At 39.5% G+C, this 21,906-nt stretch overlaps 1 protein-coding gene and 1 long non-coding RNA gene across 2 annotated transcripts; one reads left to right on the top strand and one right to left on the bottom strand.

Moving 5' to 3' along the window:
- Nucleotides 1–6,758: 6,758 nt before the first annotated feature.
- Nucleotides 6,759–7,668, bottom strand: LOC115295897. The gene is made up of 2 exons (XR_003910620.1): nucleotides 7,608–7,668; nucleotides 6,759–7,345 (listed from the first exon to the last, which is right to left on the bottom strand). It is a non-coding gene; the product is annotated as an uncharacterized LOC115295897 (long non-coding RNA).
- A 153-nt stretch (nucleotides 7,669–7,821) lies between these two features.
- SF3B5 (splicing factor 3b subunit 5) lies at nucleotides 7,822–8,551 on the top strand. Its single transcript, XM_029944201.1, has one exon. It carries the CDS (start codon nucleotides 7,952–7,954, stop codon nucleotides 8,210–8,212), a length of 261 nt encoding a protein of 86 aa, XP_029800061.1. The 5' UTR covers nucleotides 7,822–7,951; the 3' UTR covers nucleotides 8,213–8,551.
- Nucleotides 8,552–21,906: the final 13,355 nt, after the last annotated feature.

Here is a 21,906-nt window from a genome sequence, read left to right as displayed (position 1 = left end):
ACAACAAAAGCAGTTAACTTACTGAAACATATTAATAGAGCAGTTCTCAGTGGTTGTAATGTTAGAATTTCCTTACAAGAGGGACTTAGAGGCAGATACCTAATTGGAAGTGGAGAGACTTGAACCTGCATTTGCACAGTGGCTTATGTAAACTGAAGAAAAAGTAAGAAAAACGGGTGGGCAAATGGCACCACTGGTACTTTGCCGTGGCCGGGTGTGCCAATCTGTCCCACCCCCAAATTCCTTTTTGGCCTTAAGGTACTATAAACAAATCGACAGCTAAGTTGCTTCTGTGTCATTTTCTTTTTGGGCCACTGTACACAGCATATGAACACAGATCCTTTGGAGACCTCTACATTAGAAAACACTCCTAGGTGACACATGCAGGAGATATACTACAAATGAATAAAATCACAAAACACACATAGAGTTTTTGAAACATGTTCTGTTTGATGAATGAAAGTAGGTGCAACTTGTGGAAAGTGAAAGAAACCAGACTTTGATATGGATGTCATCGTCACTTTTCTTTTATACACAAACCTGTTCTAAAAAAGTCAAAGCCAAACAGCTTCCGTGTTGATTTAAAACCAAGAGACATTAAACCTTCCTTAGGAACTACACAAATTACACTTGCTCAAATTCAAATCAAAGCAAAGTAGAAGCTCAGCTCCTTTCCTCCAGTTTCACCTACAACTTTTACTCTAGGTAGACTACAAGGAATCGCATGTTTAGGTACTTGAGGTGCACCTGGGTGGCTCAGTCGTGACTCTTGATTTCGGCTCAGGTCATGATCACACAGTTTTCGGGACTGATGAGCCCAGGTTCAGGCTCTTAGCTGACAGTGCAGAACCTCCTTGGAATTCTATTTCTCCCCCTCTCTGTGGCCCTCCCCCACTTGTGCTTGTGCTCTCAAAATAAATAAAAGCTTAAAAAAAATTTCTAATGGGTATTTCTTATTCTTAGATTCCATATTCTAATTTGTGATTACTGATGTTCAAGGACCTGGCTCAGCTATGAAAAACTGTTCCTTGCAATTGAAGCAACTCTGTAACAGTTAAAATTTAGTATATTCATAACTTTGTGAAGCCTTGTCTTAGGTCTCTGACATTAACCTCAAAGAAAATCTTGTCCCCTCCCCAACCCCAATCCACATCTCTTTAAGCTTAGGGTAGAAAATGGTGGCAACTTCAAGGTGGCTAGTCCCAACTTCTGGGGGATGCTTTGAGATTTTGGGTATCTCTCTGACTAATACCAGCAGGAAAACAATAGTATAATTCAAAAGTTTTTATGGAGGGCCAACAATGGGTAAACCATTATGCTGATATAATGGAGAAAAGAGTTACGTACTTCAAAGGAACTTACATTCAAGTGAGATATGTCATAGGTACCCAGATTACACCATAATTTATGTAATTATTCCTTTATTGTTGGCACTAAAGTTGTTTCAGTCCTTTGCTGTCACTCAAGACGTTGTCACAAACATTCATTCATTTATGCAATAAATATTAATTTAGTGTTTCTGATATGTCAATCATTAATCTTAGTGCTGCAAGGTTTCACATCACTGCAATGAGTGGAATATGTATATAATCCTTCAAAGTTTCTTTGCGAAGTTTCTCCAGAGAAATTTTTTTTCAAAAATTCCATCAGCTTGTGATTTAATGTAATCACTAAAGAACAGAGAGCGATGGCCTATTAAATCTCAAATGAAGAGTCATAGAATGCATGCGTGTGGCGATCATATTTTCCCCAGGAGCAATTATAAACAAGATACAGTGCACTTTAGGCTTTTGAAATATATGCCCAATTAGAGGCAAAACCCTTCAAAAACTGAGTTCTAGATCTGCTCAGATACATGAAACTCAGGATATCCAGGAAAGAGAAGCTGAAGATAGACATTTTTAATCACAGGAAAATATGCCTACCAAACTTCTTTTTAAAAATTCCCTAAATTTTTTATCACCTAAATTCCATATTCCTTTTTTTAAAATTATTTTTTATGCTTATTTATTTTTAAGAGAGAAAGACAAAATGCGAGCAGGGGAAGGGCAGAGTGAGAGAGGGAGACACAGAATCTGAAGCAGGCTCCAGGCTCTGAGCTGCCAGCACAGAGCCCAACATGGGCCTGAACCCACAAATCGTGAGATCATGACCTGAGCTGAACAAAGTCAGTTGCCCAACCAAACTGAGCCCCTCAGGGCCCCCCCCATTCCTGTTTAATCTAAGTATAAAACTCCAGAGTAAAATTTGCATGATGAGAAGAGAAGGACTGCTTGCTTTCCTCCTAAATTATCAGAGTCTTAGTGCCTTCTAGAATACAGCAAACCAAAGTTTTGCCTTCAGCATCTCAGTCACAGGTACAGTTCCCTCTTACTATGGTTGAGAAACTCCAGGTGCCTACTTACAAAATGCTCTCCATCAGCCATCTACTTGTTGGCGTTAAGTACTGTTTGGGCGACCCCTAGTGTGAAACGTGGTGTCAACACCTGCCCATGTTGAAAATCCTTCTAATATTTTAAACTTGCTTGCAGAAAAAAATGTGGTAGCTAAGATAATTTTTCACCAAAGGAAATGCGACTTTAGTTCATGTCAATTTGAATTTCATATCATATTTGTCTGCAATAATAATAAAATTTGAGTATAACTTATGGATATAGAAGGCATTTGACAAGAAGACAGTGGTTAGAGCATGATATAGCCATACAATGAAATATTACGCAGCTGTAAAACAAAACCAAAAAGAGAGAATGAGGAACCTCTTCATGTACTCCATGATATGTTGGAAAAAATTCATTTGAGCCCTTTTCTACTATCCATATTTTAAAAGGAGTAAAATATCATATATATTTGTGTTCACCTCTATACGTCCACTAAAAGAAGTCTCTGGAAGGATATACAAGGTACACATAGCAACGGCTACTCCTGAGGATGGGGGTGGGAGGTGGGAGATGTTAGAAACTGCATTCCTCTGTATACTTTTTTAGTTTTGAATGATGCATTGACTATTCAAAATATTAAATGACTTTTAAAATATTTAAAGCCATTAGCACAAGACCAAGAAAGATGAAAAGATTATTATCTCGAACTCCAGACTTCAAAAATAGACAAAATATAATTTTCTGCCTAAAAATATATATTTTCTTTTCCTTATACATTTTTAATTCTATATTTTTTTCTAATAGAATCCTTCTTATTTTTCTTACTCAAATGCCAAATTGTAAGATAGTATTTGATAGTTACATAGAAGTGACCTAACAGGCAGGATTGAGTTGAGGTAATAATAGTTTGGGTTGGGAAATATTAAAGTCTTTCTCTTACCTTCTCTAAGGCCCCTGGTTAGAGACCAAAATTCTTTATTGCCAATAAGCATAAGAAGCTGTGATATTCCTTAGTAGGTTACAATTTAAGATTACTTAAACGAATATCTTTAAGGACATATAGCAGATACTTGGTAATAAATCTAACAGAAGATGTGAAAGAGCTTTATGGGGAAAATTATAAAAGTTTTATTTGAAGTCAAAAAAGTAGAAGTAAAAACAAAAATTGTAATGCTTCCTATGTGCATAGGTAAGAAAACTCAATATAGTTAAGGTGACAGTTCTCTCCAAATAAATCTGTAAAATCAATTTAATTCAAATTGAAGCAGGTTTTTGTGTTATTTGCAAGCGGGTCTTGTAAAATGAAAGGATTTGGGGTGACTTTAAGGGTAATTTGAGGAAATGTATGAAATATCATTCAGATATTTATTTTCTTTTATGCCTTTATTTTATTTTGAGAAAGAGAGACAGAGAGTGAGCGGGGGAGAGTCAGAGAGATGGAGACACAGAATCGGAAGCAGGCTTCAGGGACAGAGCCTGACGCAGGACTCGAACCGATGGATCATGAGATCATGACCTGAGCCAAAGTCAGCCGGTTAACCGACTGAGCCACTCAGGCACCCCCAGAGCTTTGTTTAGATATTAAAACTTGGCTCAGGTCATGATCTCTCAGTTCAGTTCGTAGGTTTGACAGCTGTGCTGACAGCTCAGAGCCTGGAGCCTGCTTCAGATTCTGTGTCTCCCTCTCTCTCTGACCCTCCCCTACTCGCACTCTCAAAAATAAATAAAAACATAAAAAATTTAAACAAAAAAGATATTGAAACTTAATCTTTAGTTTATTAAAGTTATAAATTGGAAAACTGCCTTTTTTCCTTAAGCTTGTAAATTCAGTTAAAAATCCTAGGCTATTTATGGGGCGCCTGAGTGGTTCAGTCAGTTAAGCATCTGACTTCAGTCATGATCTCACGGTCCGTGGGCTTGAGCTCCATTTTGGGCTATTTTTGAGAGAGAGAAAGAGAGAAAGAGTGCAAGCAGGGGAAGGGCAGAGAGAGAGGGAGACACAGAATCTAAAGCAGGCTCTGAGCTGTCAGCAGAACCTGACACAGGGCTCAAAGGATCAAGAATTGTTACGACATCTCCAAAAAAGGAAACTGTACAGGTTTCACTGTGCCAAGTATCAAGACTTATTATAAAGGTATAATAAGCAGCCTCCTAAAAAAATAAAAAGTGTAATAATTAACATGTTACCAATGTGCATATAGACAAAGAGCCTAATGGAACAGAATACTTAGAAATAGATCTATGTGGGGCACCTGGGTGGCTCAGTCGGTTAAGCGTCTAACTTCGGCTCAGGTCATGATCTCATGGTTCTGGGTTCGAACCCCACATCGGGCTCTGTGCTGACAGCTCAGAGCCTGGAGCCTGCTTCGGATTCTGTGCCTCCCTCTCTCTCTGACCCTCCCCTGCTCGCGCTGTCTCTCAAAAATAAATAAAAAACATAAAAAAGAAAACAGAAATAGATGCAAATACAACAGACTCATTAAAGATGAGTAGGGAAAGGCTGTACTATTTAATGAATGACGGTTATCACTGTGAACTAGTTAGCCGTATAGGGGAATGTGTGAAAATTAGATCCCTAAAGCCAAATAAGTCAAAATAAAAACTGTCAGGTAGATTAAGTTTCTAAATATAGAAGGCAAAATTATAAAACTTTTAGAATACAATAAACTATTTTTATGGCCCTAAGGTAAAAGAGTTTTGCTTGATTTCATTTTTTAATCCAATTGCAAAAAGCACAAACCACAAAAGAAGGCTGATACATCTTACTACTTTGAACTTCACTGTTTACAAGATACCAAAAAGAAAGTGTAAAGATGAATTACAGACTGGAAAAAAAAATATTTTCATTGCATATCACTAGCAAGGCTGGTATCCATAATATACAAAGATCTCCCAAAAAATTAGTAAGAAAAAGACAAACATGCCAATAAAAAAAATTGTCAAACAATATGCACATGCAATTCACACATTAGAAATATAATGGGCCAATAAACTCATAAAAAATATGCCATCTCCCCAGTAAGGAGGGATTGCAAATTAAAGACATAATGAAATCCTGCTTCATCCACTGAATTAACAAAAAATTAAATGTCTGAGGACACGAAGTTTTGGGAAGGATGAAGATCAACAGGAGTTATTCTCTCCCTGGGAGAGCCAATAGGTATAATCAAATGTTTGGACAACAATTTGGCAATAACGAGCAAAGCTTGAAGACACTCATCCCAGTCGCAACAAATTTTTAATGTGAGGCCCTAAAGAAACTCCTTCATGTGGGTAAGAATATATGTACAAAAATATTTATTGCAGCACTGTTTCTTATGGCAAAAATATAAAATTAAATGTCCATTATTGAGATAATGGACATATTATGGTATATTAATTCAATAGCATACTACATGACAGGAAAAATGCATTAACATTGCGTATATCAGGGTGCCTGAGTGGCTTAGTGGGTTAAGCGTCTGACTTTAGCTCAGGTCATAATCTTGCAGTTTGTGAGTTCGAGCCCCAGATCAGGCTCTGTGCTGCCAGCTCAGAGCCTGGGGCCTGCTTCAGATTCTCTCTCTTTCTCAGATTCTCTCTCTCTGTCCCTCCACTGCTCTCGCTGTCTCTTTCTCTCTCAAAAACAAATAAACATCAAAAAAATAATTCTTAAAATGCATAGATCAAGCTGGATTCTGAGGAAGGAAAATACCCACAGGGTGTCATTTATATAAAGTTTCAAAATATGCATACCAATAACACAAAGTTGGATACACAAACTTTCAGCAATCAAAAAACAAAAAAACAAAAACAAACAAGCGGACTCAGGAATGACTGTAAATTCAAGCTGGTCTCCTGAAGTGAATAGATTAGGGAGAATAACACAGAGAACTTCATGTTTATTTAACAAAGTTGGAAATAGTGGCAAAATGGCAAGCTTTGATATATCTGGATGGTGAATCCACAGATATGCCTTATTAAGAATCATCTCTACATTTTAGGAATGAAATATGTTTATTATAATAGATTAGACATATAAGACTTTTTTTTTCATTTTTGGCACAGGCATTTGATCCCATAAGGAACATTTTTTTTTGTCATTTTCTTTTCTTTAAATCTTTCTTTAAGAAAACTTGTTTATGTTTTAGGTATGCAACATGATTTACATAATGAAAGGATTGAAGTACAGTCAGGCTAATTAGCATATCCACACTCTCACAGTTACCTTTGTGTGTGTGTTCAGAGCACCTGAAATCTACTCTCTTGGGCAAATTTCTAACATTCAATACAGTATTAACTTTAGTCATTCACCATACTGTACATTAGATCTCTAGAGTTTCTCATCTGTACATAACTGCGATTTTATATCAGAATAAAACCATTTTGAAGTTCTCTTTCTGCCAGTAAAGAATTCCTTTTATTTGGCTTCCATACAGTTGTTCATCCATTCATCAAATGTTTTTTGAGAATACAATCTCTGCCAGGCCATGAGGATATCAAAAAAAGATATCATAAGCATGTAACAAAAGATAGCACCGAAAAAGGAAACTACTTTTCTCAAGTGTTTGAGTTCACACAAGGAAGTTCTTAAACCAAAAAGTAGGCTATAGAGCGAAAATAAAGAAGAGAGATGGACAAGACGCAAACAGGAGGGACAATTTACATCGGTCTGGTGTGGCCAAAGCCGATTTCAAGGAGATGCTTTTGAGCTGACTTAAAGAGAGTTGTTAGACGAGGGAACAAAAGCATTCCGAGCGGAGGGAACGGCTAGCACAAAGAACTGGAGAGGCGAGCCGCACGGAATGTTGAGACATACAGGCTGGGGGCGTGTCGGGAGGGGCGAGGCGCAGCCGGGAGGATATCAAATTAAGGATCCGGAGAGGAAGGAGCGGGCCGGAACGTGTCGGGACTGGTAGAGCACTTTGGTAACCAGGCAGGAAACCGTGGCCCTGCAAAGCGTTGAAATAACGTTCACTGCACATAGCCTGTAAGACAGAGAGTTGGAACCAGAACTTGCGTCGACTGATTTCTGGGTGATCCACCCCTGGCAGTGAAGGGACTGCCACGCCGCCACTTTCGTTCCGAAATCAAAATTATACCGACTTCATGGCCTCGTCCTTGAGCTTCCCATTTCTTCTCAGCCCTCACCCTCCCAAGGATGCTCCCCGCCTCCCCGACGCTACACTCCATCAGGCAGCCGACGGCCCCTTAAACCGTGACAAGCCCCAGAAGCGCGCGTGCTCGCACCCTCGGAGACCACAGGTCCCAGCATGCACAGCTCCCCTTTAGAAAAAGGGTCACTATCTGAACCATAATGCAACGCTCTACGAAGGGGGCAGGACTCTCTTGGGGGAGGGACGGAGACGTATAGTGTCGCCTAGGCAACTCCAATTGCAAGGCAAAATACACTTCCGCTTCCGCTTCTGAGCTCCCGGACCGCGAGTTCACGCAGCTTCGTCGCTCTGACGCCATTCGCTTGCGACTGCGCGGGCCTGGCGTTTCGCTGCCGCAGCCTCTCTCCCGCGTGAGATTCTAGACTGCTTGTTCTCGTCCGTGGCCTCTGACCTGGGAGCAGAAGGGAAGGCGGCGAGATGACGGACCGCTACACCATCCACAGTCAGCTGGAGCACCTGCAGTCCAAGTACATCGGCACGGGCCACGCCGACACCACCAAGTGGGAATGGCTGGTGAACCAGCACCGCGACTCCTACTGCTCCTACATGGGCCACTTCGACCTTCTTAACTACTTCGCCATTGCGGAGAATGAGAGCAAAGCGCGAGTCCGCTTCAACTTGATGGAGAAGATGCTGCAGCCTTGCGGACCACCAGCCGACAAGCCGGAGGAGAACTGAGACTGCGGTGCGGGAGCATCTCCTGAGTTCCTCCCTTTTGCCGTCATTCCCGCCTGTTCCTGAACCAAGTGGACCGATTCTCCATGGCTCCTATTTCTCGTACTTTCCTTGTGCAGAAGTGCTTACCCGGGGGCGTCCCGCCTGACCTGCAGTCCTGTGGAACCTTCCGAACACATCGCTGGGATACTGTGAGACCCCTGAGAACTGAGGCGGTGGCGAGATCCTGAAGTCCGCTTGAGAGGGGAGAAGGCGCTGGACTTAGACGTGATTTGGAGGCTCGTTTTTGGCTAGTTGATTATCGATGTTGCTTTTTCTATAAAGTTTAGAGATTTTTCAGTCTCTTGGCGTGGTCTGCTTGTGTTTGGGTGGAGGGGTGCAGGGAGGGCTCTGGGGACTTTGGTTTCGTAGGAGACGGAAGAGGCAGGAGGTGGGGGCAGTGAGGAAGGGGGTGAGCGGTGGAGGGATTGAGCACAGGGCCAGCATTCATTGCCAGACACCTAAGTCCAACATGCACAGCCTTTATAATATTCCCCAACTCAGACTTCTCCCAAGAGCTTTTTTCGGACTCGTAATGCCTTCAGCAATGAGGTTTGTGATCACTGTATCCCACCTTCATTTTCTTCCATTCAAAAAATCTGTGCCAGCATTGCCCACTCCCATCTATGTAAGTTGCATCCTTGGGACTGTGGGCACATCCTGAAAAATAACAAGCTGTCAAACGAGTTCTTTCATTCATTCAGCATTCAACAAATATTTGTTGAACTCAATGTGGTGGGCATTTCGCTATGCTTCTGGAGCGTATGTTATACTTGGAGGCTACGGAGGCTGCACAAACTGTAGACATAAGCAGGTATTAGAAGGTGTTGTGCAGAATGGGAGTAGCAGTAGGTTCGCAGTTTTAAACAGAATGCTTATGTTAGACTAATGAGATGGTTACACTTGAGCAAAGACTTTAAAGAACGGAGGGAAATAGCCCGTGGGAAAATTGGAGGAATTGCTTTTGGGGCCGAGAGGACTACCAATGCAGTTGCGCTAATACTGACATTGTGTCTGATTTACTGAGAGAACAGCAAGGAGGCAAATATGGCAGGAGGGAGTGAGCAAGGGGAAGAATAGAGGTGGGGGGCTCCTGCGTGGCTCAGTTGGTTAGGCGTCTGGCTTCGGCTCAGGTCATGATCTCATGGCTTGTGAGTTGGAGCCCCACATCGCTCTCTGTGTTGACATCTCAGAGCCTGGAGCCTGCTTTGGATCCTGTATCTCCCTCTTTGCCCCTTCCCTGCTCATTCTCTCTCTTTCAAAAATAAATAAGTATTAAAAGACGAAGAGAAAAAAAAAGAATAGAGGCTGGTAGGCCAATGCAAGGACTTGTGACTTTTATCCTGAGAGAAACGGGGAGTCATTGGGAGTAATCATTTTATTAAGTAATCTGATCTCATATATAACAATCAGCAATTCTCAAACATTTTGGCCTTGGAACTTAATCACATTCTTAAAAATTCTTGAAGACCACCCCCACTAAAAGTCTGTTTGTGAGGCTTACAGTTGTTGATACTGACCAAATTAGAAATTAAAACAAAACTTTAAAGTATTTACTAATTCATGCAAAAGTAACAATGATAAAACCATCACATGTAGCGAAAACACTTGATGAAAAATAAAAGGGGCGCCTGGGTGATTCAGTCAGTTGGGTGCCCAACTGTTGACAGTGGCTCAGGTCATGGAGCCCAGTGTTAAGCCCCCTGCCGAGCATGGAGCCTGCTTGAGATTCTCTCTTCCTCTCTGCCCCATCCCCACTCGCACTCTTCTCTCAAAATAAATAAATACTTCAAAAAAAATTTTTTTTCCAAAAGTAATTTAGTGAGAATAGCTTTTTTTAAAAAATAGCTTTGCAGATGTCTTCAATGGCTTAATACAAAACAATTGGAGTTTCCTGTATTCAAACTCCTGTGATATGAAGAGGGTTTTTTTTTTTTACTGTTTGTTAATATTAGGAGAGAGAATCCCAAGCAGGCTCCATGCTGGCAGTGCAGAGCCCGACATAAGGCTTGATCTCCTGGATCTGTGAGATGACCTGAGCCGAAATCAAGAGTCGGCACTTAACCCACTGAGCCACCCAGGCAGCCCTGTGATACGAAGTTTTGAAGTTTGAAAAGTCCACTTCACATAAATATGTGGTAAGGAAGGAATATTTTAATAGCCTTTTCAAATAATTGTGGCTATACTTTAATTCTGTAGCAAAACCTCAGCAAGTGGTAATTCCTTAAAAGTTAGTTATAACACGGACTTTGATGAATGAACTTTTCATTCTGTTGTGTTAAAATTCATCTATCTATCATGAACTTTGAAAGGACCCTTTACCCATATATGATTTTGTAACACCGTGCAGAGTACTGGCTCCCTGAGTTACAGAGGCCTTCCAATGTTGATACATTTCATTATACATATCAAAAAAAATCCAATTTATTAACATCACTGATCTCATCAGGAAAGTCTCGTAGCATTGGGAAGCTGAAAAAGTCACAGTGATGGCATCAGTTTTCCACAGTTTTAAGTTTTGCTTGATAGCTTTAGTTTGGTCACTGGTAGCAAATACTGCCTTCCTTGAAGCGACAGGCCCACTTTGTTCATTTTCAAGAAAATGTCTGCCCAATACCCAATTCTAAGTAACTATGGTTTGTCAGTTGTTCAAGTAAAAGGATATTTGTTGAGTGGGGGGTGTGGAGCCAGTTGTTTGTAACTCAAATAATAATCGTCCTTTGGAAGCAGCAGAAATGCTTTATGCTGTGTTGAAAATAGAGTGGCGTAACAGAAAATAGATTGTGATTGTCAGCAATTCAATAAAAGTATGCCCACTAATGCTTTCTCCCCCAGCTTACGTTAGAGCGCAGGAGAGATTCACATTGTAAGTCCCCACCCTTCAATAACTTGATAAAGATTTACAATGTGGCATGAGGGTGAGCCTCCGTCCCTAATTGGCGGCTGTAGCAGCACAGCAGACCAGGAGAGGTGACAGCCCGCACTGAGGATAGAGAGGAAGGGACTGGATGCATATATGGGGGAGCCTCCCACTTCAGCTCAGGTCATGATCTTGCAGTTGAGTTCAGGCCCACTGTCGGGCTCTGTGCTGACAGCTCAGATTCTCTGTCTCCCTCTCTCTCTGCCCCTTCCCCACTCACTGTCTCTCAAAAAAAAAAAAAAATCCAGTAAGTAATGTGAACATAAAGAACTGCAAGAATTTAAAAGGAAGTTAGTAACTTCGAGAAAGATTTCATGAAGTGATACGATTTATTGTTAAGCTGTACAAGGGCAAGTGTTTAGAAGGGTGCCTGGCACACCCCAAGTGTTCAATGAATATTAAATGTTCCATATGGAAAGACAGAACTTAATCCAGATTGTACACTGGGTCTATTCTAATTTGCTTAGAATAGGTAATTCTAAGGAAAAAAGATATTTGAAAACATGCTTCCTAATAAATAATAATAGCTAACATATTGATAGCTTTTATGGTGTCCTAAGTGTTTTATCCTATGGGATCTTTTGGCAGTATTACCTTTGTTTTATAGATGAAAAAGTTTCAGACAAGTAATTTGCCCAAGGTTATACAATTACTATGTGGCTAAGATCTGAACCAAGTCTTTTTAGCTCCAAAGTACAGTGTTAAATATACAGTTTCCCAAGCAGGTCTAATATATAAAAATCACATTAGAATAATTTGAGATTTGTTCTTAACTCAGATTAAAAAATGATTAGGTTTAGTAGGAGTATCAGACTAATATGAAAAATTCTTATATACCGTATAGATCTAGGTAAAAAAATGTAGCTTGAAATGTATTGAATAAAGATAGTTTTAATGGGAAAAGGAAAAATAATTTTGGGATTTTTCATTCAAGGTTCTGAAAGTAAACACTGCAATTTTACTGAGCCTGTTATTTGTTTTTTGTTGTAGTTCTGGTATAAAATAATATTCTTATCAAACACAGGAGGGCAGCAAATAATGCTCTAATAGAAATTACTTTTGGGAAAAGCTCTGGACTTAGAGCTTTCTGCTAATTGGAGAAGATCAACTTTTTATATTTATTTACAGTGATGTTGTAGTTTGAAAGCCACTTTGTGAACTTTAAGGTGATAGTACGTTTTTAATTCGACAAATACATAGGGAATACTACAAATCCCTGTATTAGGCTTACAAAGATGAGAGAAGATGTGGACCCTGGCCTTAAATGGATGGTTGTTAGGGAAATAAATACAGCTGCACAGAAATAACTCGATTTGTCATAGCAAGTGGTAAGTGCCGAAGAAAGATATAGGGGAGAAAGTCTATAGAGTTTACAAGAAGAGGTGACCACAACCTGCCAGTGAGGGAGTGAGTGAGGACATTGTTGAGAAAGAGGCTTGAGTGATACGTAGGACCTTGAGTGACAAGCGGGATTTGTGTGTGTCCAGACAATGGCAATGCATGATGAGCCTCTGGACAGCATGCCAGCTGCCCTAGCAACGGTGGGTGGGTTCAGACCACTCATTCCTATTTAAAACCCTTCCATTACTTCCATTAACTTCTTGTGGGTTACAAGATTTCCCACTCTAGCTCCCGCTTTTTTCATAAGGCCAGAAAACCAAGTTAAGGTTCAAATTCCAGAATAACAATGAGATAACAGCTACTGCTTGCTGAGTACTCACTACGTGCTGAAAACTTTTATATATTATCTCAATCAATCCTCACAACAACAGGGAAGGTTATTATCCGGTTCTACCAGGAATCAAACAGACACAGGAAAACTTAAACTGTCAACTATCACTCAGATAGTTAAGTGTGGCAGGATCTTAACATTCAGATCTGATTCCAGGATCCAGGCCCTTACAGGGTAGGACAATGTTTCCAAAACTATGTTTCACAGAATTCTAATTCCATGACAAGTTATGGATTTGGGGCTGTGGAAGGGGGAATAAAGAGAGGGGAATATCTTGTTCAAATAAGCTTCAAAAACGCCCCAGTGCTTGGAGATTCATGCTTCAGATTAGTTTTTTTAAAGCTCTGCACTAAGAAATTTTTCTTAACTCATTGCTTCCTAAACCTATTTGATCTTGGACTTTCTTTTCTCAAGAAACACTTGTAAAGATAATTTTGAGAAATACCTGTGGGGTATACTGCTTTTGGCAAGGAGAGAAATTTTAATAGAGAAATGTATTCAACACTGGGCTTGAGGAAAATGAATTTGGTGGCAATGTGTTGGTGGAACTCATAACCACAGGTAACTTCCATTGCAATTACCTCCGCTGAAAATGAGAACCTTTTGTGAGTGAAGCACTCTTAGTTCTCAGATCTGATTTTTTTCATCTCTACAGGATTAGCAACTTAAAGATATTAGAAAGAAAAAAAGACTTATATTGTGCAAATTAATCACAAAGCTATTAAGTTTATTTTCCAGGGCGAGGGCATAAAAAAATGTTCCTGAGGAATTTGGACATTTTTGTTCTCTAAATGTATTAGTTCTGGAACATGTGTACTGACCAGGGATGGATAGTGAGTAATCTGGCAGCAAACAATTGTTCTACTTCAGAGAGAGGATCGTTCGTTCTTCATTTCACTGGCTTTTTATCTCACATCCCACATTCCTTTCAGTCTCCCCGTGTCCCTCATTCTCCTTACATGCAACACACACATCACACATGCCTGCCCACTCAGTCGCTTAGCACCGAACTAGTGAACACTGAGAAGGGGTGGCGGGCACTGGGAGGACACCAGGACATGGAAGAATACATTTCGTCTCTCACACAGCACAGGTGGTCTGCTATGAGTGGCCCTTTGAACCTCTATCTCTTTGATCTGCGTGACCTCAAGATCCCTCCTTTTCCTGGCTTCCCTCATTTCCTAGCCACTGTTCTCGGTTGTTATCTTGTCCTCCAGCTTCTTCTCTTATCATGCTACCTTCCTGGTTTATTGCACCTTATCCTTTCTTCCTCCACGTTGCCCCACAAAAGGAAAGGCCTTCAAAACAGGAATGTCATCATACCATTAAGAGTGGGGATGTGATACGTGGCATCAAAGAGTTTAGGGTGCCCACCTCCCCAGCTTCCTTCCTCACCGAGCCCTCTCACCAGCAGCGCAGAGCCTTAGTCTCTGGTTCTGGCCCACCACTGTCTTTTTCAGAATTCTGTCTTTACAACGAGGATAATGTCACAGTCCTATCTCCTTCGTCACTTCCGATACAAGGATCAAGTTAGAAATTTTTAGAAAAATGTGTCCTTTTCAGTGGCATTTGGGTGGCTCAGTCAGTTAAGCATCTGACTCTTCATTTCAACTCAGGTCATGATCTCATGGTTGTGAGATTGATCTCCATGTCCAGGGTGGAGCCTGCTTAAGATTTTCTCTCTCCCTTTCTCTCTGCCCCTCCCCCAATCTCTTTGTCTCTGTCTCTGTCTCTCTCACAAAAAACGTTGTCTTTTTCTAATTAAATAGGTAAATATGGTACCAAGAATAATGTAACATGAATATTCCTTCTACCTCAGATTAACTGATAATATTTTATCAAATGTTCTTTCCTCTCAACTATTTTTAAGATAATTCTGTAAATTCTGTATATGTAGCCCTTCTTAAAAAATAAAAAGAAGCATTACAGATAAAACTGTTTCCTTTGACCACTCCTAGCCTAGTTTTTCCTTTCTCCTTATGTGACCAAAACAGTAACTTCCGTGAGTGTTCTTCCAGCTTACCCAGTAGGCCAAACATATCTATCATCTGTCTCTATCTATCTATCAATTATCTATCATCTATCCTTAGAGATGTTTTGTAGTGTTGTGCTATACTTTAAAGAGTATACCAATGAAATGATTTGGCAATTCCTCAAAAAGCTAAACATAATTATATATGATCTAGCAATTCCATTTCTAGGCATAGACCCTAAAGAATTGAAAGCAAGCACTCAAATATATATTTGGACACCAATTTCAATGCATCACCATCAGAATAGCCACAAGGTGAATACAGTCTTTAGTGTCCACCAACAGATGAATTAATAAACGAAATGTAGTATGTGATATATGCAAAGGAATATCATTCAACCCTAAAAAGTAATAAAGTCCTGGTACATGCTACAACACAGATGAATCTTGAAGACATTATATTAAGTGAAATAAGCAAGATACTAAAAGACAAGGATTGCTTGATTCTATTTATTCGAGGTTTCTAGAATAGGGAAATTCATACAGACTGCAAGTTAATTGGTGATTACCAGAGATTGTGGGGAGGCGTAAAGGGGAGTCACTGCTTCATAGTTAAAGAATTTTTGTTTAGGATAATGGAACAGTTTTGGAAAACATAGTGGTGATGGCTGCACAATACTGTGAATGTAGTTAACGAATTATACACTTAAAAATTATTTAAATGGTAACTTTTATGTCATATGTACTTTACTGTAACTTTTAAAAAAGAATAACACCAAAACCATTGAATTGTATACTTGAAATGAGTGAATTGCATGGTATGTGAATTATGTCATGTCTGTATATATGCTGTGTGTATGTATGTATGTATACATATATATAGTATTGTACATATAATTCTATGCTTTTTCACATAATATTTTAGAGATATATCCCAATTGAGAGATATAGATATATAGTTTATTTTTTTAATGGGAATATACCATAATTTATATATCCATTCCCTGATTCAGGCCACTTAGACTCTTTCCAGCATTTCATATTTCAAACAGTGGAAGGAACACCCTCACCTGTCTCCTTAGGGGTGGGCAAGGTGTCCTACTCAGGGGACAAATGTGTATCACGTGTATTGAAATATACATTGTAGAATTCTTACTTTCAGAACCTTTACTAGTAACCACTCATTTAATAGATACACCAAGACAAACAGGGTCACAGCCTTTCTGGATCTGATAGCCTGGGGAAGAAGACGATCAGTGGGGGGCGCCTGGGTGGCTCAGTGGCTTGGGCCTTTGGCTCAGGTCAGATCTCACGTTCGTGGGTTCGAGCCCCGCATTGGGCTCTGTGCTGACAGCTAGCTCAGAGCCTGGAGCCTGCTTCCAGTTCTGTGTCTCCTCTCTCTGCCCCTCCCCCTCTCATGCTCTGCCTCTCTCTGTATCAAAAATAAATAAAACACTAAAAAAAAGAAAAGAAGACAATCAGTGGATTGAAATAAGGACTGACTCTTGAAAGAAAAGAAGACAATCAGTGGATTGAAATAAGGACTGACTCTTGACCGTCTCTCAGGCGGTTCCTTCTGCTCTGTACTTTTCACTTGGGCCCACCTCAGCTTCTCCCTCTCCCTTCCTCCGTGCCCGTTTTCCCTCCTACTGTTTTCATTCGTTATCTAACCCCTCACACACAGTATTTTAATCATCCCAACCCTTTGAAAGAGGATTTCATTAAATTCGTTTTGTTTAACCTTTAATAGTGAAATATAAAATATATCTCATTGTTTTTTATAAACGTTCTTTTAATGCTTATTTGTTTATTTTGAGAGAAAGTGAGCACACGCAGGGGAGGGGCAGAGAGAGAATCCCAAGCAAACTCCATGCTTGGCACAGAGCCTGATGCAGGGCTCGATCCCATACCCCTGGAATCATGACCTGGGCCCAAATCAAGAGGCGGAGGTTTAACCAACTACACCACCCAGGTGCCCCATATCTCATCATTTCTTATCAAGTATAACCAGCATACAATATCTTAATGGGTTCAGGTGTACATCCTGGTGATCTGATATTTTTATACCTGACAAAGGGATCCCCAAGCCCCATGATCCCCATAATACATCTAGTTACCATCTGTTACCAAGGTGATTACAATATTATTAATATATTCTCTATGTCAAGAGCCCTTCCTTTATCCTCACATGCTCCATCCCATCTTTCAAAAAACACACACAAACAAAGGATGTCTTGGAAGAAATTTAAAAAAAAATTTAATGTTTATTTATTTATTTAAATTTTTTTAATGTTTTATTTATGTTTGAGAGAGAGAGAGATGGCATGAGCAAGGGAGGGTCAGAGAGAGATGGAGACACAGAATTCAGACAGGTCCCTGGGTTTGAGCTCGCCGTCAGCACAGAGCCCGACATGGGGCTCGAACCCACGAACCGTGAGATTATGAGCCAAAGTCAGAAATTAACTGACTGAGCCACCCAGGTGCCCCTTAGAAGAAATTCTTCTAAAAGTGAGTTCAAAGAAACACAATGTAGAGCTTGACCATCTCTTATAACTTGTGTCTTCCTACTAAGTCATCTCAAACTTTAGGTAATAAAGTATTAAGTACAGACAATAATTTTAGCTGATATTGTTCACCAGGTAATTTAGTATCCAACACACTGTAGATGCTTTAATAATATTTGCTGACCATCGACCTAGAAGAATCCATCATCAGACCACATAAAGCATAGTCCTGGGCACTGAGGAGATATAAATATGATAAAAAAAAAATAAGGTCACAGTTAAATAAGCAAACCACAGTACACCCATGGATCTCCAGGTTCTAGAACAGTGGGTATTTGATAACTTTATGTGTTAAATGACAAGTGAGCGATGCATGAACAGATACACAACAAGCAATGGAGATTGAGTAACGATGAGACAGACTTACACAGAGATGATTATGCATCATTCTGCCCTCTAGGCTCAAAATAGAACTCTGATGTATTGTGAGGTGTTAAAAACCTCACCTAAATGATTTTAGTACTATCAAGTATGATAAGCATTGTAAGTTTTTCCCCCAGCCTAACATCTTTCAAAGTAATGCACACTCATTCCTATCACTTGACATATAAATAAGTGATGTGAAAAATATCAAATACCCAAATAACCTGACAATTTGAAAGACTTAAGCAAAATAAATCTCAAAATATAGTTTAGATTGAATAAAAAATTTCACAATAGCCATTTTTAGAAGATTACATGGGAATTTTTGGCCTTAATTTTTTGGGGAGAGGGTATTTTGCTAAAAAAATAAAGCATCTCCACTATGTAGTAGAAAATAGCTACTGATTTATGGAAAATGAAATCTGAGATAAATACATCTCAGAAAGGACCCGCTCCGGGGTGATGAATACAATGTGGTAGCAGAGGACTAAATATCTTGCAGTTAATTTAAATGGACCTGTAGTTATTAGAGTCTGAATTATGAAACGTTAATATATTTACACTCGTGAGGTTGTAAGCTGATTTGACGTTCATTTTCTCTCTCTCTTCAGTACTCTCTCTCGCTTCTGTTCTATCTCCCTTCCCATTTATCTCCTTGTAATTCTTGCTGTTCTTGATAAGATAATTAACAGATAATTAGTGTAGTGAAGCTAATACATCTTTGACCTTTTCTCTCAGCCCTAGAACTCCTTTAGAATTCACACACTGAAACAAGCGGTGCTAATTAAATTTCACACACTCTGAAGTTTATGTCATAGAGACAGGATTTGTTAAGGTTCTAAATACGACGTTTCTATAAAGGATTCCACAGTTTGATAATACACGTTTATTTTTATAAAATAAGCTATTTATTAATGGAAAATAGAATATTAAGTAATATTTGTATATTTTTATGGTTTGGAACAATAGAAGGTTGGAGAGGTTACTCATTTGTATTAGGAGGACTTAAGTACATTTACTGTGCTAATTATATTTGAGCCGGTTTCTCATGCCTCCTTGTCAAATCTCTGAAAAAAAATTGAAGTTGATGAATTTATTTAACAAAAGTGTTTTTTGATTTACTCACTAATTAAGCTAGTAAGTTTGTTCACTACCAATTCAATAATGAGAAACAAGGTACAACATTTCCAGGCCTGGTCTCTTGGAAATATTTCTGGTGGAAGGCAGATGGAACTGTCTAGACGCTGTTACCAGAGACCCATCCAAAGGACATGCCTTTGCCATAGCATCATGTGCGGTAAAAGGCCAGTGTTTCTCCTAATAGTCACCTGTTAGAAAGTCAGTGTTTGGAGACAAGTGTTGTTGGATCTGTATTTCTGGGAGGATTATTTTAATTTTTAGGATATTTAAATAATCCTTCCAGAAATACACACACACACACACACACACACATACACACACACACATCTAAATCAGTAGATACAGATATATAGATATGGACATGTAGATTATAGATATCACTATACAGAAAGTTTCTTTGCTATTCAAAGCCTGTTGCCTCAAACTTGTTCTTTACCATGTTAGGGCTGCCTCGTGCCTGTATGAAAGTTATATTTGTATATATTCAATTTATCCTTCCTCTATAATGAGGAGTTTGCTCTATATCTAAGTTACTTTAAAGAAGTTTAAGGTCCCTTTCAACTCTAATGTATCATTTTTTAAAGTTTATTTTTATTTATTTTGAGAGAGAGGTAGAGAGCAAGCTGGGGAGGGACAGAGAGAGAGGGAGACAAAATCCTAAACAGGTTTCACATTGTCAGCACAGAGCTGAGTGTGGGGTTTGAACTCATGAACCATGAGATCATGACCTGAGCTGAAATCAAGAGTTGGTTGCTTAACTGGTTGAGATACCAAAGTGCCTCCCTAAAGTATCATTTTTAATTTATATAAAAGCCTGTTTTGCCTTAGACGCAAGGCCCTAGGCAATTACCAAGGTAAAAATTGGTTCTCACTATATGTGCACGTCCATTTTTAAGTTTCAAATAATAATATATGTATAGACTTCTGAAGAAACTTTGTTTCCAATTAGACTCTGAGTTTTAAAATTCAAATTAGTATTAATAATCACCTCATTTTTTTCAAGTATGTATGTGAGATAATATTGATTTTTGTGAGCTTTAAGTGGTATGATCTCTTCAGACTAACTCTAAATTGCTGAAATTTTTGGTGTCAGACTATGTGTGGAAATGCTAAAATGCAATTTTATATGCCCAGCATGTTCATACTCAATATCAGTTGGCTTATTTCCGCCAGGTTAAGCATTGAAATGAACATGACATTTACTCGTACACCAAGTGTCGTGCTCAGAACGGCACATCTTCTCTTTCTTCTTCAGCCTAATCTGCTGAATAGTTTCTCTTCCAGATTTCCACCAAGTAACTGAATCTTGAATGTCAGTAGTGCATGGCACATAAACCTAAAAAGGATTTAATTCAAACCAACCTCTAGTTTCTATGTATCTTTACTAACAGCTTCCTTCAAGCAGCACTGCTGGTCTTAAGAGATAATGTTAAATCTGTATTCAAAACTGGTGTCATGGCTTAATTTTTCATAATGAGAGATTATGGTTTTCAAAAGGGTAGCGCTTACCACAAATATGTGGTTAATAAAGTCCAAATTTTATCTGTTACATAGAATACTTACCGAATTTTTTTCTGATGAAGGCACTTACATGAAATTGTATTTATTCCATTCGGGGTGAACAAAAGAATCCAAGTAGAATGCCAAACTTACGTGGGCGAGATCGGTGAAGGACTGTCCCTTCCTACCCAAGAGGAGCTGCAATAGAAAGACTACTGTACTCATTTTTAGTGCAGTGCTGGTATGTGATAGGCATGTGATAAATACTTGTTCAATGCGTCTTCATAGCTAGGGATTTGTCTTCCCTATTGTAAGTCAGGATTATTTTAGTTGCAAAAGAAGATGTTGAGATCCACCACCTGAAGCAAAAAGAAAACATAGGGACTCATGCCACTAACCAGTCTAAGTGCTTCTGTCTTGGTGCTTTATGATCCAAGACTTAAACCTGTTACCAGAACTTTGGTTTTCTCTCTCTCAGTTTATTGTTTTTAAGTTTATGTATTTAATTTGAGAGAAAGAGAAAAGACAACATGAGCCAGGGTGGGACAGAGAGAGTGGGAGAGAGGGAATCCCAGGCAGGCTCCACACTGTCAGCATGGAGCCCAATGTGGGGCTCGAACCCACAAACAATGAGATCATGACCCAAGCCAAAATCAAGAGTCAGTGGCTTAGCTGACTGAGCCACCTAGGAGCCCCTCTCCCTTAATTTTGTATTTCTGATTCCGTGGTGCTGTCTCCATTTCCTAAGGCCGCCAGAAGCTCCAGGGACTATTAGTTTCAGGTTCAAATTCCAGACTTGCCCTAAACCCATCATTCTGGACTGGGGTATTATAAACACATTGACTAATATATCCTTGGTCATATGTTCTACCCCTGGTTTGTATGTGGATCTGGTGCTTCCAGAGATACCTAATTCCACAGTAGGCAAGGGGGTGGACCTATTGAGAGGAAAAGAGAGTCAGTTATCAGGAAAAGATTGAATGGACACTGGACAAATATAAACCATAGCTGTCCTCTATAGATGCTTCTACTAAGGCTGTTAAATAGTCAACTACATGCAACCTATTGCATTTTGTTTACTTTAAATGCACATTTTATATCCACATTGTTATGTCTCTGAAGCTGGGTTGCATCATGTAATCAGAGACCCTCTTCTGAAAGAAGTGGGTCTTGAACTTGGCATTTCAGTAAGGATGTGACTCAGGTAAACAAAAAGGAAGAAGAGAGAGGTACTTCTAGAAGGAATAGAATAGATGGCACGAAAACAGATGCAGGTAAAAATATGTACTTTAGGAGGAAAGGTGCCCCAGGCCCGAGTGGATTATTCAGGGAAAGTCAAGAATAGAAGGTTTTCACTGTGTTGGAGGCTGGATTGTGAAAGACCCCCAAATTCTAAACAAAGGAGTCTGAGCTCCATATTATGAGTATTGGGGTAATGGGATTTCTGAGCAGAGATTTACTTGTTCA

This window comes from Suricata suricatta, chromosome 7 (assembly GCF_006229205.1).
Source record: "Suricata suricatta isolate VVHF042 chromosome 7, meerkat_22Aug2017_6uvM2_HiC, whole genome shotgun sequence".
NCBI classification, from domain to species: domain Eukaryota; kingdom Metazoa; phylum Chordata; class Mammalia; order Carnivora; family Herpestidae; genus Suricata; species Suricata suricatta.
The sequence above is the reverse complement of the archived record's forward strand: the minus strand, read 5'-3'. Positions and strand labels throughout refer to the sequence as shown.

Excerpts from the sequence above, each read along its gene's own strand:
- SF3B5 (XM_029944201.1), top strand. The coding sequence starts at position 7,952 with ATGACGGACCGCTACACCATCCACAGTCAGCTGGAGCACCTGCAGTCC.